The 18,741-nt window shown below is 39.9% G+C and overlaps 1 protein-coding gene across 6 annotated transcripts in view; it reads right to left on the reverse strand.

Moving 5' to 3' along the window:
• Positions 1-18,741, reverse strand: part of PHACTR1 (phosphatase and actin regulator 1) — a 489,864-nt gene that overhangs the window by 28,549 nt on the left and 442,574 nt on the right. For all 6 annotated transcript variants that reach the window (XM_025044937.1, XM_025044935.1, XM_025044940.1 and 3 more), the window contains 2 exons: positions 17,888-18,129; positions 15,824-15,980 (listed from right to left, as the gene is read on the reverse strand). In XM_025044937.1, the coding sequence (XP_024900705.1) occupies positions 15,824-15,980; positions 17,888-18,129 (399 nt within the window). The remainder of the gene's footprint in view (positions 1-15,823; positions 15,981-17,887; positions 18,130-18,741) is intronic.

Raw genomic sequence — 18,741 nt, forward strand, 5'->3', positions numbered from 1 at the left:
TGCTGATTTTTACTTTCAAGCTAGGCCTGCTTGGTATAGTATGTGGCTTTCTTTTCTTGAAGAAAGTATACATCTTATGCTAAAATGGATTCCCTCTCTCATCTGCCTTTAGAGTCAGTCCCTTTTCACCTGCCAACGGCTGAGCTGCACTGCTTTCAGTGGCACCTGGTTGTCCTTGAAACAGCTTTCTAATTCCTCAGGTAATAAATTGAATTTAAAAGAAGGGACTCTATCCCTAGCACAATTTATAATGCAATATGGTGCTTCAGATTTGGACTAATAAGTAAATGTAAGTGTGGAATCATTTTAACTATTAGAGAAATTAGCACAAAGAAAAACCTATTTGTGTTAAGATAAATATAATTTATCCTTCCAATGGAGTTATTTTATGCTTATACACTTCCTACATGAATTCACTGTCAATATTGTGAGAATAAAGGCACCTTTTCTAAATGTCTTCAGTCTAGATCTTTAAAAGTTTCATCTCTTTCTTTTTCAAAGGATCAGATAGTAAATAATTTAGGTTTGATGGACTATATGGTCTCAGTCACATCTACTCTATTCTGCCACTATAATGTGAAAATAGACATAGGCAATATGTAAATGAATAAACATGCCTGTGTTACAATAAAACTTTATTCACAAAGATAGGTGGCAGGCTGGATTTGGCCCTCAGGCCGTAGATTGCCAGCCCATGCCATAGAGCGTCATCAGTGCTTGAAAACCCTGTCCTTGAAGCATCAGTCATTGGGAGTGGAACCATAAGAACTGCCACAGCTTACTCGATGTGAATTATTTGGGGTCTTCAATGCAAAATGAAAGGAGTGATTCTTTAGTCATATGTTGTGTAATTCTTAACTCTAAGAAAAATATAATATGCTGGGTGCTTCAACACATTAGAATCAAAATCCGAGCATAGTCCAAAGGCCACAAAGAATAAAGCTGGTGACTGACCACACGAATGCAAGTCCTTAGTCATTGTACCATCTGACTTATTGACTGTGGGTTCCAGTAAAGGATGAAATGCCTAATATCTTATCTGCTTCCTCTCCTTCAGCATCATCAAAAATAAAACATTTGGATGTCATGTCTCTCCATGCTGACTTCTCAGCCTCTACAGTAGTTTCCTTTTGTCCCTTGCTTATGTTTTGGTCACATGAGGATTAGATGTCTCTACAATCAGATTAGAGCTGTAGGGGTTTGGCTGTAGCTATGAGTTCCTCCACTTATGGCAGTTAAGATCATGATTCTATTAATATAATTTCTTACCCCATCTATTAATTAGCCTTACAATGATGATTTATTTCCTCTAACAGGGTCCATGGCCTTAGGACTTTGTTATCAACTCAACATGAGTTGAGATGACTCAACATGAGAGGATGACTGTGACGTACATAAAGATCAGAATATCCCCTTAAATCAAGTTTGTTTGTTAAATAGGCAGTTTGAAAACTCTTATAGGCATGTTTAACGTTTAAGAAAATGTTTTGTCCATTTTTACATATATCTCAGCATTCTATTATTAACAAATTAGTAAATAGATATCATGACACATGATGTAAATTCATGACAAATTGTAACTAGTTTCTTAGGTCATCTGAACCTGACATTATAGATAGGCTTTTTAAAAAAATAGACTTATTTTATTTTTGCCTGGATAAAGTTACATGAATTTACAGTTCCTCCATGGGAAAGGCTTGAGCATATCCTGGTAGCACTATTTGTTGATTGTGAGGTAAGAATCAGATTTCGAAAGTTACTGCCCCAAATAACTTTGTTGGTTAAAGACTGTGAAGAGAGAGGGAAATGTGACGGAGAACTAAATGGAGCAAGAGCCTGGGTTGGGCAGGGGAGGTGCTCCAAGGACGTGCAGCACTGACAGGGCAGGCTCCAGGCAGAAGCTGCCTACTCTCCTTCCATGAATACAAGGGCAGTGCTCACGCCACTTAAGGAGGGTGTGCTGAGGGATGGGACATAGACCGGTGGAACATGCAAGGTACCAGATTCATTGGTTCAATCAAATTTAGGGAGGGCTCCTGTATAGTGTCATTTTAATACAGGAAGATGCAATTATCTACCTTAGCAGCTTTTAAGAGGGAGCTTGATAAGTTACAATATGAAGATGAGCAAAACAAGGAAAATCATCACAGTCAAAAGGAGAGTTGGCTTTACAGTAGGTAAAACTCTTTTCAAAACATTGATTACCTTGACACCCACTGTTTATCTGCCTGCCTATTTTTTTCTCCAAGGGAACTAACAAGGCTGCCCACTTTGAAGAACTATTGTTTTAGTGATTCAATGGGCATAGAACATAAAATCTTCACGATCACATGTCCTAAAATAGAAGCGTATTCACTTATATTTCAAAGGAACTGCCTTTAGAATCAGAGGGAAAAGCAATTTTCTAGGGTTTGTATCTTTGGATGATTTTTTCCTGTTTACATCCTGTCTAAAAATTACTACTTGGTTAGCATATATGCAATTTTTGTGGCTATTATAAAAATCTTTGCATTTTAACCAAGAAGAGTGAAATGAACATAATGAAGATAAATAAAATGAATTACTCTTATTAGCATTTTTGCATGAGATTTGAGGTATTTTGCCAGTAAACAAAGATGTGCGGGGACACGTGAAAAACAACTGCACTGAAAATTTCTCAGTTGTAATTCAGTTCTGCTATTTAAATATTCAGGACGATGTACAATCTCTATATAGGCGCTGCAGAAAAATCACATACGGTCAAACCTGAAGCCAGATTTGGTGGATAAGGAAGAAAGAGCACTACATACCATGAAAATTACTTTGCCAGCATCACCGCTGAAATGAAGAAAAAATAAATCTTCTTAAGTATAAATGATTAGAGCTTCATTTATAATTTGAATGATAGAATTACTAGAATAGGTCAACTCCTACGTGAGGCGCAAGCTAAAGAATCTGCCGAAGTACCTGCTCAGTTTTTAAAATTATTAATGAGACTTTCTCAGCTGTGATGAACTATTAACTATTAAAATGAGGAAACATCTCTCTTCGGGCATTTAATTTAAATGTTCTCTTAGCTAAGTGGGATTGAGGAGGAAAACGTGCCCATGAAAAGAGCGACCCGTGGGAGGATTCAAGAATTCCTTTTTGTGGGCCTTTTGATTACTGAAAATGTTTCTAGAAGATTTAATTCAAAACATCTGCTTTAAGTTTTTGTTTTTCTCTCAGACATGACTTGAGAAAATCAACTAAGTTTTATGACTTGTTATGCTTTCTAAGTAATAACTGGCTTGTTCCTCCAGTGAGAAGTGAATATATTTCCCCTTTCTTGAAGGGATATTAACCTTTAGCATTGGCCCAGGGCAGGGGACCAGGTTTCAAATCCTAGCATAGCCAGACAACCTTGGCTAGCAGCTTAACCCCTTTTGGTCTCAGTTTCCTTATCTATAAAATTAAAGGTATTAGAGGCAATGATAGTGAGTGTCCATTGGAGCTCTAAAATGCTCTAGTTCTATTACTTTTTTCAGATCCAGAAGATGCAATTGTGAAGTGGGTGAAGAAATTCACAGTCTCCTTGAGATATAGGCAGAAAGCCCATAGTAGAAAAAAAATCTCTGAATAAGCCAATCTGAAAACACTAGAACAGATTTTGAAGTAGTATTCCATGCAAGAAAATTACCTTTCAACAGAAATTTGAAAGATACTTGGATGCTTCATAAGACAGTTTATTCATTGCTTCCTGGTAAGTTCAAAAATGGCTTTGAGAGATCCTTTCATAGATAAAAGTATGATAGAAATGACACATTTTTATAACTGTTTAACTTTATGAGAGGATCAAAAGATTGTAGGAAAAAAAAGAAAAAAATATACTGCAAGAAAAGTGGTCTGAGAACTCATGTTGCAGTTGCTCATATCAATGTGTAGGTTTAAGAGAAAATAAACTCTGAATCAAATATTTAGATTATTCAATGTTCAAATTATCCAGAGCCTCCTACCCACATGGTTTTGAGAACATTTTAAAGGAAATAAAAATGTAAAGAGAAGTAGTCTACAAGAAACTCACACCAATAAAATAATGTGCTCTAGAAGGACCCACATTTTCCCAACAGAGCTTGCCATTAGAATGTCTTTCCCAAACTGAACAATGAGTAGACCTTGACTAGTCTTACTCCTTTTCGAAGGATGATTGTCTAGCTACCTTTTAGATGACATCTAGTATAGTGTTGTGCACACGGATTATTAATTGATACATTCCATTAGAATCAATTTGTTGAAGCTGAGGTTCCATGGTCTTCCATAGTAGCTTATCTCCCTGGCCAGTTAACCATAAACTCATGGAGAATAAACTCATTCAGCTCAAGGTCCGCTATCGCTATTCCTTTTTGGGATCTCCCAGTTGTACTTTAGCCGTTTTTTTTTCTTTAAAGAGAAGCAATATTTATTTTAGGTCTTGTTTTTCTCTAATTGGGATCGTTTTAATTTCTATGAGTTGCTTTACTAAACCGGACCCCAGGAGGAATTCATTCATTGATGCCAATCATGAGCATATACTGACAGTGGCCCCAATACAGATCTTTCTGACACTCCACATGATCTTCTCCCCTCAGATTAACCACCAGTCTCTGCATAGAAACTGCCAGTTGGCTGCCTCCTTCCTCCAGCCAACTGAGAAAAGCCTTTTATTTTTAAATTAAAATTTTTACTTATTTTTGACAAATAAAAATTATATATATTCAAGGTATAAAGCGTGATGTTTTGATATATGTATACATTGTAAAATGATTACTGCCATCAAACTAATTAACATATTTATCATCTCCCATAGTTACCATTTGTGTGTTTGAGATCTATTCTCTCAGTGAATTTCAAGTATATAATACATTATTAACTATAGTCACCATGCTGTACATTAGGTTTCCAGAACTTATTCATATTATAAATGTAAGTTATACCCTTTGATCTATATCTCACCTTTTTTCCCTGCTCTGCAGCCTGCGATAATCACTCTTCTACTCCGTTACTATTAGCTTGACTTTTTTTTTAAGGTCCCACAAATAAGTGAGGTCAGATGATATTTGTCTTTCTGTGTCTAGCATATTTCGCTTAGCATAATGTCCTCCAGTTTCATCTATGTTGTTGAAAATGGCAGGATTTCCTTTTTAAGGCTGAATAATATTCCATTGTGTGTGTATATATATGTATATATATATGTGTGTGTGTGTGTGTATGTGTACATACACATACACACACACACACATGCCACAAATTTTGAAAAGTCTTTTGATCAAGTCTTTTTTGGATGGATATTCCCCTTTATATGGAGCCATGACTAGAACAACCATTAAATAAAGAAGACCCATGACAAGTGTTGGCTTGGTGCAGCTGTGGCTAAGAGACTTTGTGGTCATCAAATACTCCAAGTGCTCCTCTACTTTTTCCAGCCTTTTCTGCAGTTAGACTGGGGTCATGAGCCTCGTTCTGGTTAATGGATTGTGAACAAAAGTGATGTGTGTGCCTCCTCTACTCTCCCTTCCCTTGCTATGGAGATGCTGGAGCCATGTGTTCTAGAAGTATGTAATGGCTAAATGCTGGATAAAGACCATCTGACCCACATCAGGCATTACTCCAGTGAAAAATAACCCTTGACTGCTTCAAGCCATTGGAATTTAGGATTTGCCTATTAGGGCAGCTGGCATTACTTATTCTGACTATTCAGAGTCCAGCAAAATATAGCATTCAAATTCACAAGGAGAAGGAAGGAACTAGTGTTCATTATCTATTACAATGGAAAGAATTACTCATTTAGTGCTGTTGGTAACCTTGGGTGGGAGGTCCATCTTACAGATGTGGAAATTAAGATTTAACAGAAACCCAGCTAGTAAATGATAAATGGAGCTTTCAATCTTGGGTCCAATTTCACAGTCTTTGATTGCTCATTTTACTAGACCATTGCTTCTCAAACTTTAGTATACATCAGAATCACACTTGTTAAAATGCAGATTTCTGGGTCTCACCCTCAGAATTTCTGAGTCAAAGTCTGGATAGAGCCTGAAAACACACATTTTAACAAGTCCCCAGGTGACGCGATGCCACTGACCCAGGGACCACTTCTCGGGAACCACTGCACTGGACTACCTTGCTTCCCACATTGCAACAGCCACGAGTGTTTTGAGACCTAAACCTCAGAGTCAAGTGTTACACATCTTCCTACTTATTGTGAACAGTTTTACTAAATGCAATAAAAAGCCCAGTGAAGTCCAAGGTGGAAGATTCCATCTTCCTTCCATGGCTTATTTCTCCCTTGAGCCCCTTTGTACACACAAGCCTGAGCCACTGACCTAAAACTCAACCATTCCACATGATCACTATGCAGCTAAAGGTACCTGAGAGGGAAATTCTGTTCAACAAAAAAAATGAAACAAAACTAAACATTTTTCGCAGCACATTTGCTTGCAATAGGAAAGTCTTGGATTTGGAAGATGTGCTTCTCTTTACGTCTTATCTGTAAGATCGTTAGCTCAGTTTCCTCACCTATGAGATGAGATTCCCAATAACAGCTACCTTATGGGGTTATAGTGAAAGTTATCAGATGAAGTGCTGATGGGAGAGCATTTTATTAACAGAAAAGGGCTCTAAAGTCTTAGATAATGTGATGTCAAGGACCATCATCCTGAGTGGTCACCTCCAAATGGAGACAGGCTGATTTTTCTTTTACTTAGCCAAATATTTTAAACACAGGGCCTTTCTTTCTGCCATGTGCTAAGATTAACAAGAAATAAGAACAATCTTTGCAGGGTACCCCAATAATGATCGGGAGAAAAACTGCCAGAGAACTAAAAGACTCCTCTTATCTAATTATTTTAGGTTAAGAAGAACCTCCTAAAATGTGGCCACAGAACAGCCTGGAGGATTCACTCATTCTCTGCTTAGTCTGTAGCTGAATACAGCTGTACCCTTCCCACCCGCTGTGCCCTAAATTTGAAATGCTGCTGGAATAATCAGCTATTAACAAAAGCTATGAAATAAAAAACAAAATAAGACTCCTTATCCCCCAGTGATCGCCACTTTTTTTTGAAACCTTTGCAAGTTTTAAACACTGAGATCGATTCTGTTCCTGCTGGGTAAAAAGCAGCTCTTTTGTCCTCCACACTTACTATATCATTGAAAAATGCACAGGCAGCTGGGGCAGCTGCGAGTCACAAACACAGAGCACTGGAAGTGCCTGACAAGATGTGGCTTTGTTCTTTGACATCCAGTGTGGGGCTTGCAAACTGTGACTCCTCTCCTACACACACACACACACACACACACACACACATACATGCATACACACACACACTGTCATGGCTCAAAAACTCTGTCTTGGTAACAGGATATTAAGAACTCAGTCTTTACTGCATTTCTTAACAGCTGGAGGCTGGGGATGAGAGGCAAGAGGCTACTGACATCTCTGTAAGGCTCTGAGACTTATTCAATGGCTGCGGGTCCTGGTGATGTGTGTGGCTCATGCCTCAATGCCAGAACCTCTACATGTGCAGTTTTGAAGTTTTATTCCATCTCCTCTCAATTTGCCTCACTTGGATCGCATCAGAACAGCTTTCTCACCTTTCATTTAAAAAGCAAACAAACAAACAAACAAACAAACAAACACAAACAACGAATGTGTGGTCATCCTTAGCTTTCTATCAGACAGGTAGTGCTGTAGCCTTGACCCAACTCAGCATTTCCAAAAGCCTTTAAAAAGGATTTTCTATTTTGTGCACTGAGGTAATGGACGATGTCAAATGATCTGAAAGCAGCTGAGCTACCTGAAGAGTTCAGCATTATGCAAATGCTGCAGGATTCAATAACTACATCCAAGTCATTTTGCTCTGTTTTCGCTTGTTCCATCGCTTAGTCTCAGCTTGGTGACTAGTATCTAATTTCAGTTTTCTTTATGGGAGGTCTCAGAATCCACAGAAAAATCCCATCAATCTGAGGCATTCCAGGCTTTGTGGGTGTTAAGATGAGAAGATCCAAGTGCCCTCTTTCCATTGCTCTCTGGTTCCCTCTTAAGCTGTGTGCCACTCCATGCTAAACCACAGCCAAAGTGGTGGTGATGATGATGATGATGTGCATGAGGATGATGATGATGGAGCAAGGCCGCAAGGGTCAGGTCTACAAGAGAGCTACTCCAAAACTTCACTCGAGTCTATTTTCTTCCCTTCATTCTTTCAAGTGATTTACACTGACATATGCCCAGGGCACACTAAGTCAGTCAATTTCGAATTGAATTCATAGAGCCTTTGATTGTTATTCCTATTTTTAGAAAGTGCTATTGTAGCAGAAGAAATTACCTAGCCTGGGGAGATTGTGGTCCACACTTAGCAGCCATCTTTAGATTTTTCAGGGGAGACACAATTTACCACCTTGAAACTAGGCTCTGGTGTGTCAGACTCGGCATCAATTTTCCCAAACCATAAACAGAATGCCAGCTACAGTTAGAAGTCAGGATTACCATATTTTATTGCCTGTACTATAGACATAAAAAATGAATTTCAAATTTTCTCCCTTGAACACTGTATTATGATTTAAAGCAGCACAAAATCCTCTGTACATATTATTTTATATTCTGCCTACAGAGACCATAGTGTGAACTACTTAGGAACATAATTTGAATATTCTTTCTTTCTAGAAGATTATTAATTTCTAAATAAGAGAGAATACCATATTAGGTTTCATGGGGGTGACCAGGCTATTATTTGTCTACCTTCTCCATCTCATTCACCACCCTCTTGCCACCATAAAGACAACAGCTTTTTAAGTGATGGTGATGATAAAGAGTCAGAAGAGAAGGAGAATTTTGATACTTTTCAAAGTAGGGTCCTACGTCTGATCTACCACATGGTGCTTAATGCTGGTTTTCATGCCTTAATTATAGACTCAAACTATCAGCAATCACCTTAAGTCTGTCTGATTCCCAGGGCATTAAGGAAAAGAAACCAGTTATAGCTATTCAACCGACTTCTTCATCTAACCTAATACATCCTTCAGTAGAGTCATTTGTAAACATTTTGAAAACCATCTGACTAAATTCCTAAAACAGAGAGAGCTAGGCCTCAAGTCCTTTTTAGGAATATGGTATATTACTTTAGTGATCAATCCACATAAATAACTATGTTCAAATTAATTTAAATCCTATAAGATGTTAATTCCAAATTGTTACAGACACACAACATGCGAACTCTCACATTTACAAGACACAGAATAGTTCTGTTTCATCATCTCATCAAAATGTATAGTGTATCACATATAATTTATGACTGTACTGTAGGTAGAAAAACTATGGCTTCCAGGTCAGAAATTAAAAGCAGGGGCTCCAAGCTGAGATGTTGTCCTTGGGTTAAATTTAGTCCATAAATACAGTCTTCTTGGTCTATATAATGTTTAAAAACTTTGGAATTTTCATTGAAAAAAAATCCAGATTTTTCTTCAGACAATCTGACAAACTGGTCCTTCATTTCTGCAAAATAACAAAGGGCTGAAGCTGAGTAGTGACAGCCACTATAGATAAAGGGTGGACTTTCCATCTCACTCTAGTTCCCAGTACTCCCTGCTAACAACCTTAGAACCCTCTGCTTCACTGATGTTCAATATCTATCTGGTCCCAGCATGCATTTGAGGTTGTGGCCCCTTTTCTAGGTAGACTCACTTTATGCTTCCCCGCGTGTTATGAATTGAATTGTGTCTCCCAAAATTCATATGTTGAAGTCCTAACTCTCAGTATTTTAGAATGTGACCTTATTTGAAGAGAGGGTCTTTACAGAAGTAATCACCTTAAAACAAGGTCATTATGGTGGGCCCTAATCCAATATGATTGGTTTCCTTCTAAGAAGGGGAAAATGAGGGAGAAATGAAGATGAAAGCAGAAATCAGGGTGACACATCTACAATTCAAGGACCAATCAAGCACCTGTAAATCACCAGAAGCTAGGAGACAGGCGTGGAACAGATTCTTCCTCACAGCCCTTAGAAGGAGCCAACACTTTGATCTTGAACTTCTAGCCTCCAGACCGTGAGACAATATATTCTTGTGTAAGCCACTCAGTCTCTTGTACTTTGTTACGGTATATAGGAAACTAATACTCCAAGTAGTTTAAATTAAGTATCTTCCTTTGATCATTGGGATGAATCATAAGTGAGTATCTTCAATCACTGGCTACATTTCATCTAGGAAAAAGACATCAAAAGGAGAAACGTTCTTTCTAAAACCAAGCAGCCAAGCTTCCAAGAGCTTCAAGAGCTTCTCCACAGAGTTGTTTCCAATTTAAGTGGGGACCTATGCCTGCTCCAGCTCAGGTGAGTGCTGAAAAACTGCTGGTTAGTCATAACTGCAAAAGAGATGATGACAATTCACCCTTGAGTAGGTGGGTGATATTTTAGGGGAACAAGTGTGTCAGGGAGGCAGAGTGCTTGAATCCTCATTTATTCCTGAGCTTGATTTAGATTACATGTTCTTACATATATATTGCAAGGCCCCTTCTGTTTTATTTTTCTTTTTGGGCCTTTTCTCCCTCTGTTTGATCTAAACATTACAGAAGGTATTGGAGGGGACTGAGGGAGAGGCTCTCAGCTGAAGATGACTAGGTCAGCTGGGTCTGAAAAGCGAGCTTCCACAAGAGGAGGCCTAAGTGCACTGCCTGTTGAGTAACCATGAACAGGTCACGTGTCAGAGTTTTAGCTCCTTTCTTTTAAAATAAGTAGTCCTGGTGACTTACAGAATGATTCACGTTCTAAAGGGTGTTTCAGAAACAAAAGCATTACTTCTTTAGGTGTCACACTTCTCTTTAGTTCCTGGAAACTCCATTCTCAGTGGTCCTGAGCTCCATCCTCTGTGGGGTGGGGGTTCACTTCTTCAACCAATCAATGTCCCAAGCTGGAAAGTGGACAAGGGCCAGAAGGTGCTGCCCTGGCTGATCAAGTGATCACCCTGACAGGTCACCCTAACTCCAGACATTGAGAATCATGGCTCTATGTCTAATTTTTTAAATGATGATATTTTTTGAGGAGGGGGAGGGGGTGGTAAAATGGATTTCAAATAAATAAAGTGGAGTCATGTGGATTAAATATGACTCTTGGGAGAATAAAAGTCTTGGTAAATAAAGAGAACTAGAAGTGGATCTGATAGTTAAGATCACACATTTAGGCTGACTACTTCCTAGGGTTCAGGTTGAACGGTCCTGAGAGGACACCTGGAGAGCGAGTGGCATGCCCTTATATTTGTGGGGTATGGATTGCAGGGATTGTTCTGAGGTCCCCACATTTTACTGACTAGAGGTCACTGGAGTTGAAAAGACTTGCTCACATGCCCCTGAGAAAGGCCCTTAAACCTGTGGACTCAAAGCTTTTTGAAGACTCCATCAATAAAAATCTAAGTACATGCCCCACATGTGCCATTTCTTTATTTAGAAGTTATATACGACTGCCACGGCACTAATATCCCATGCACATTATAATAGAGGCACAATCAACTTAAAAAGAATGATATAAAATAAAATAAGTCTATAATTTTCATCTCCCCCATGCCTGAGTAGATGGCCTTGTTCATCCCTCAGTCTGCACCTATCATGAGTCTGTACAGTAGTCTCCTCTTATCTGCGGGGGACATGTTCCAAGACTCTTAGTGGACACCTGAAACCATGGATAGCACTGAACCCTATACCGTTAATACTTTGTTTTTTCCTATACATACATACCTATGATAAAGTTTAATTTATAAATTTATAATTCTTACAATAAGAGATTAACAACAATAATTAATGATAAACTAGAAAGAGTATAACAATGTACAATAATAAAAGTTATGTGAATGTGGTCCCCCTCTCTCTCTCAAAATATCTTGTAGGGTACACACCTTTTCACCCAAAGGAAGCACTTTATGGCTTCTCTTTGGCGTAGCTGAATTGCTAGCATCACTCCTCTTGTGCTGTGAGGCCACGAGTAACTAAAACAAGGGCTACTTGAACACAAGCACTGCGATACTTTGGTAGTTGATCTGATAACTGAGTTGGCTACTAAGTGACTAATGGGGTGGGTAGCAAATACAGTGTAGATACACCGGACAAAGGCACAATTCATGACCTACACAGGACAGAGCGGGATGGCCTGAGATTTCATCACGGTAATCAGCAGGGCATACAATTTAAAACTTATGACTTGTTTATTTCTGAAATTTTCTGTTTAATATTTTCTGACTGTGGTTGACTATGGATAGGTATAACTGTGAAAGCAAAATTGCAGATAAGGGGGGACTGCTGTATCCACAAGGAGCAGAGCAATATGCACCCAGTCGATCACGTTCATATCTCAAGGGCAGCCCACACTTCTTAAATGGAGTGATTGAAATAGTTATTTACTTTTAAAACATCCAGATGACTTGTTGACTGAGGTTTAGGAGAGTCTGCCCAATAGCATCAATGAGAAAACATTTAGGAAGAACAATATTTTTGTGTTCTTATGTAGAAACTCTGCCTTAAAGCTTGACACCATTTTGCTTGACATTTCTGCTCCTCACTTCCATTTTGGGATTATTCTTGGAGTGCTGAATTTGTTTTAATGCTATGAAACTTGTCAGGCTAAAATTATGTTTCATATCTTGCTTACTCCATGAGGACTACAGACTTGACAACATGCTTTTCAAAGAATTTAAGATTTCAAGCCCATTTTTGCTACCACAAATAGCCAAAGAATGCCACAGCCTCATAGCTTCAGTAATGCAGACTTTACAACAGACTTTTACATTCTTTTAGTTACTTTTTACAGTAATGAAGTGATCAGATGACCAAATCTAATCCCTTTGGATTAGGCCATGAAGGCCCAGGGAGGGCAAATGACTACTTAGGAAAGAGCAGAACCAGAGCTGGAGTTCAGGGCCCTAACCACAGATTAGTTCTCTCTCCACCACTGTCACCTTCTGGTTCTCAGATTATCCCTTCATCTGCCCTGGCTTAAGGATAAATGAGTGGCTGGAAGCACAAAGCTGGGATTTTATTCTAAAGGGAATGGTCCTTAAAAGCCCTTGAATGTGAATCAGTGGCTGCAAAGAAGGCCTATCTCAAAGAAGGCCTCGAGGTGCAGATTTGGCCCATCCGCCTGATTTTCTGAACTCTGTACAACCTTGTCAACCTGCTAAACACTCCTGGCATCCTCTCTTTCAGGCCCAGTTTCTATAATCTGGCTAGAGATGCCAAGGGTTCTTGCTATGAGGGAATAAACCTCTAGAAGAAAGAATATACAAAGATGAAGTAAACTCAGAGCAAGGATGTAGGCCAGCTGACCTCGAACATGCAACTATCATTCCCTAATCAGAGTGTCTCTTTCTAAAGACCAGGGTAAGAAAGAGTTGGAAATAGATGTGTACCATGGTAAAGCTTCAGTGGATTTTATGAATTCTAAGCAGTATTGAAGTGCTGTTAGAAGAAGAAAGGTTGAGAAAGGGTTGCTTTACAAGGGTAAGCCTTCAAATGCAGAAAACTTTTTCCAGTGCATGGATGTTCTATGTCTCCTCCCACCTCTGAGTTTTGTCACTACCACTGCCAGCTGGGCATGGTGGTGGTATGTGAATATGAATTCAGGAATGAGAAGCTGGGGGCTGTCTCTCTTTTCTGGAGTATATTCTGGGACAACAAAAAACTTTTTGACTTTGTCAATTACCTCCAGGTGGAATAACTCTATAGTGAACAAACAGAATGAATGGCCAGCTGCATACATCTGTATCAGCTATACACATCCACTCTATATATCTTCCATCTTTTTCTCTCTCTCCACAGAAGATGCCACCTTAGGCATCTCACACCTGCAGAAAAGTCTTCCATTTTTCCTACATACCTGGGACTCTGCTTGCACTGTAGCAAAGCTAGAGAAATGGGAATTGAGTTCAGAGAAATATGACAAAGAATGCCCACTCTTGAGGTGGTGATAGTGGTGGAGCTAAACTTTGAGAAGAGGGGCTGAAGTAAAGGATCTGCTCCTTCTCTTTTTCCTAGTCACCCTGAAAACAGCCCTGCTTATTTTAGGTGTAAAATTAAACAAGCTGGTCAAGAAGCAGCCTATAACTATATTCACCCACCCCACCCAACCCCACAGAGAAGACCTAGCTATATGTAGCCCAGGAGAGGAGGCTTGAGGAAGCCAAGTACCCTACACCATGCATATGAAGAGGGACGAAGCTTTGAGTAGCTGTAGAAGGAAGATAATAAAACTTGTGGGTGGGAGTTGCATGGACAGAGAGTTCAGTTTAATAGAAGGAAGAATATTTAACAATCAGGCTCTCCAACAATGGGACAGGCTCCCCAGAGTGCTGTGAGTAACTATCATTGAGGTATCAAGAAAGATCCAGATAATCAAAGTATGGTTGTGTACCTCATTCTCTCTCTGTCTCTCTCTCTCTGTCTCTCGAGTGGACCTAAAAGGGCTGGATGAGGGGCAAGGAAACCAGAATCACATATGCCTGTCTTCTCTAGAGAGTTATCTAGGTGAGATATGGGAGAAGTGGCAGAAATGTGGTTACATATTTTTTCATTCTATGACTCTACAGACTGCATAATGCAAGGACAAATCATCCACTGTCGACCATTTTTTGTAGCCCTGTCTCATTAAAATAACATCCTCTAGGAGGAAACCAAGTTAATTATGAGAAAGAAGCTGCCCTTAAGTAACAAAATAAATCAGGAGGGAGGGAAGAAGAGCAGTGCACCATTGGATGATGTCGGTGCCTCCATAACCTCTTTAGGCTCCGGTTTCCTCACTCATACTCATGAAGATGATAATGAAAGCTACTTGATGGAGTTGATGGGAGAAGAAATAATGAAATAATAACAAAAGATAACTGAGTGTTTACTATGGGACACAGACTGTTTTAAACGCTTTCCTTATATTGTTTAATTCTCGCAACTCCTCATATTACAAATGCAGAAATGTAGCCAAGGAGAATAAGTGAATTACTCAAGACTACATAGTTAGGAAGAGGGAGAGTAGGATGAAACCTGGAAGATGTTTACACATTGCACCCAAACACTTAGCACAGTGCTTGGGACAAAGTGAGGGCCCATGTGGTGACTATTATTACAGAGAGGCAGAGCAACATGGTGGTCAAGAGGGAGCGCTCTGGAGTCATTCTGTGTGACGTACACAGGTAATGAAAGTTCTCTACACCTGGTATTCTGAGCTGTGAAGTCGATACAAAATGTCCATTTCATAGAGAAGCTAAAAGATTAAGTGATTTAATGTATGTAAACTATTTTAGAAGGATGCCTGGAAAATAATAAGTGCTCCACAAATGTTAGCTAATACCGTATAAACACGCCCTAGATTATAAATACACGTATACAAATGTTTAGTGTATTACGTAGTCTACACTTATGTCTGTAATATCCATACACAAAGGGCAAACACTCAAGAAGAGCCACAGTTTAGTAATGAGGCATCATTAACAACCACTGATCTCTTCTGGTGGCATAGTATAGCAGAAAGTATTTATTTGACTGTTCTGTGTTTAGCCAAACCACAACTCCTGTGTATACAAGCCCTTAATTCTATTGGACTGCAGCATTTTTTTCTACAGGTGGATCTTCTCCGTGGAAACCTGCCTCTCAAGTTCTCCCCGAACCTCTAATCAAGGGAAATTGTCTAGATTTGGATAAGTTAAAGGGAGGGGACTATAGAAACAACCCTGGAAAAGAAATGGAATGTTTTCCACTGACTTTTCCTGCAAGAAAAGTTCTTTAAGAGATATCCAGGACTGATCTAGGGATGGAGACTGAATTCTTCTACCCAAATCTGTAGAGCCGGTGGTTCAGCTGTCCTACCTGGTGAGCTTGGTGCCGATCTGCTGCCTCAGCTCCAGTCTCTCTTCATCTGTCTGTCTGGGAAGGATGTTCTTTTCTTCTAGCTCTCGCTTGGAGGGCCTGTTGCTGAGTTTGATGGCTAAGGAGTCCTTCCTGCACACTTTCATAGCCAGGGAGCCTGCAGGAGGGAGAAACGAGTTAATAACACTCACACACAGATGCCCAGGTTCCCACAGGACCAACTGTGGGCCACAAGGTAAAGGCAGGAAGACAATAGGCTTAATACATGAGACTGCTTAAGGCCCCAAAGGACACTTTGATAGAGTTCCCATACTCGATATGTTCTATTTACCTAGCAGTGTGCTGAGCATGTGAGGAGCACGTGGGGAACGTGTGATTGGATCTCTGCTCTCCAGGAACTCCTAGCATGCGGGTAACGTCACAAAGGAGGGCAGGACAGACTGGAATGCAATAGAATACAAAGCAGGAAGAGAGGACAGAGGCCTTTAGTAACCATGGGAAGCTTCACAGAGGAGGGGCTGGCACCTTCAAGACAGATGAGATGCAAACAGGCAGCAGGTTGGTGGATGTCTAAATGTGGGAAAGCTCAGAGGTGAAGGATAAGCCAGAAAATCACAGGAGACAAAGGAGATCAGTGACAGTGGTGCTGTGGAAATGTGAAGAAAAGTAAAGTTGGGCAATGTTTGGTTCGTTTGGGGGTGGGAGCAGAAGTGAGGTCATTGAAATAGGCAATATTCTGGGATTGTTTTTTCTTTTCAACAGCAGAGTTTCTGAGCAGCCAGCCAGGGCAGGGCTTCCTTCCAACTGGAATAAATCCATGGTTCTCAACCAGGGGTGATCTTCCCTCCCAGAGGACACTTAGAAAAGTCTAGAGACATTTTTGGTGGTCAAAACTGGGGTTTCAGGTGGTGGGGAAGGTGCTCCTGGCACCAAGTGGGCAGAGGGCAGCGATGCTATTAAATATTCAACAGTGCAGAGGACAGTCCCCTCCCTCCTGCATACAACAAAGGATTGTCTGGTCCAAAATGTCAATAATGCCAAGGTTGAGACACTTTGGTATAAAACACTGAACTCTCTGTGCAGAAAACAGTGCTCAAGGACTGATCAGCTGCTCCTTCTACTTATGGATCATTTGGGCCTGTAGCCACAGGCTCTCTCCTTGACACTATTTTGATCATTCCATTGGTCACCAGAACTCCTACCAAGAGAGAGGAAGAGACAGGGAAGGAGCAAGTTTGGGGGATCCCTCTGGTTTTATTTAGTAATGCTAGCCCTCCTTCTTCCTCCACTGGTTTTAGGACATGGGCTTTGGAATGAGTCAGCTGGCACCAAACCCCAGCACTGCCACTTAGTAAATGTGAGGCTCTGGGCAAGTCACTTACTTACCTCTCCCTTTTCTTCTCCTCTCTGTGAATTGGGGCAATAGTGTCTATGCCACCGGATGTTGTAAAATGTAGAGGAGCGAGTAAGATCTTAGCACTCGGTCTGGCGCACAGTATATATCAGTGAAACGTATTTAATATAAATTATTACAAAGTTGACCAAATAGTAGTCTCTAATCACCTAACTAAAACTTATTTCTTATTCACGTCGCAAAGGACAGATTTTGAACTTTGTATTCTTCATTTCTTCTCTTGTGTCTTAGCGCATTTAAGGTCTTACATTCAGGCCTTCTAAAGTTGTTGAAGTCTGCTTAAAATTAATTCGTTGCATACACAATGGTGAGTATGTCTGAGTATTATGTAGACTGGAATTGAAATTTAGGGTCCCCACTTCCTTTTTCAAGGAAGGGGGTTGCATCTTAAAGGAAGCAATCAATGAAAGAGCCCTCTTGAAAATAGCAGGTGGTAGCATGGTGGTACAATTTTTAGAGATATGAGGATGTTTAGAGGACATTTACACTTTCATTTTATCAAAGAAGAAATTGAGGCCCTGAGGGTTAATTGACCCTGAACCAGTTGACACCAGACTCTGGATTAGAACCAGAGTGTTGGATGGCTCCATCAGCGCTCTTTCCATAAACCACACCTCTCCCCGCTCATTGAAGAGTTTGGAGGCACTCACTGGTATACAATGAGCCATCATCATCCTCATCTTCCTCCTCCTCTTCTCTTGTGTATAGGCAAGAAGAGTCTTCGTAGTCTGATTCATGAGGCACATTTTCTTTATTGTCATCACATTCAATCACAACAGTTGGCACTTGTCTTATTTCCGGAAGGCCCAGAGGTCCTGCTTTTGTGACGCCATCACCCGAGTGCAAACCAGAGCTGTGGTAAGAAGTGGAACAGGGGACCCGCTGCTCAGAGCTGTTTAAAGAAAAGGAGGAAAAAAAGACACTCATTCTGGCTACCATGTCACATAAATGCATTGGAACCTTTTTAATACTCAGTTGTCCAGTCCTAAGAGACAAAGTTTCTCCAGGGCAACTGAAGTCTCATTTTTCATCTTATAGCTAAACATTTTAGGGCAGCAGAGTTATCCGATGGTGATAGCAGCATGGAATAGAAAATAATAATTCTAATTCCCTGTGGATGGAGGTGGTGATGCTAGCAAGCAATGTGAATATACTTGATGCCACCAAATCATATACTCTAAAATGGTTACAATGGTAATTTTTCCCCTTGTGTCTTTAACCACAATTAAAAAAAAAATAAAAACACACGAAAAAGAATCTTTATTCCAAAAATATTTCTGGTTAAGATCCATATCTCCAAGTGCCAAAGGAAAATTCATTTGCCACTCACATGTCTCAGAAGAGGAGTGAAAGGATTAATTTGTTGGTGAAGCTAGAGATCCAGGAAAGAAAGAGATAATGTACGAGGTTCCAGCTTTCAAAGCTTTATACAGTGCGATTATATATAGGATTGTAAATATATAGGAACCGAGTGTGGAATAGACTGAAATGTCATGGATAGAGA

Source organism: Pteropus alecto, unplaced genomic scaffold (assembly GCF_000325575.1).
Source record: "Pteropus alecto unplaced genomic scaffold, ASM32557v1 scaffold121, whole genome shotgun sequence".
In the NCBI taxonomy this organism is placed as follows: domain Eukaryota; kingdom Metazoa; phylum Chordata; class Mammalia; order Chiroptera; family Pteropodidae; genus Pteropus; species Pteropus alecto.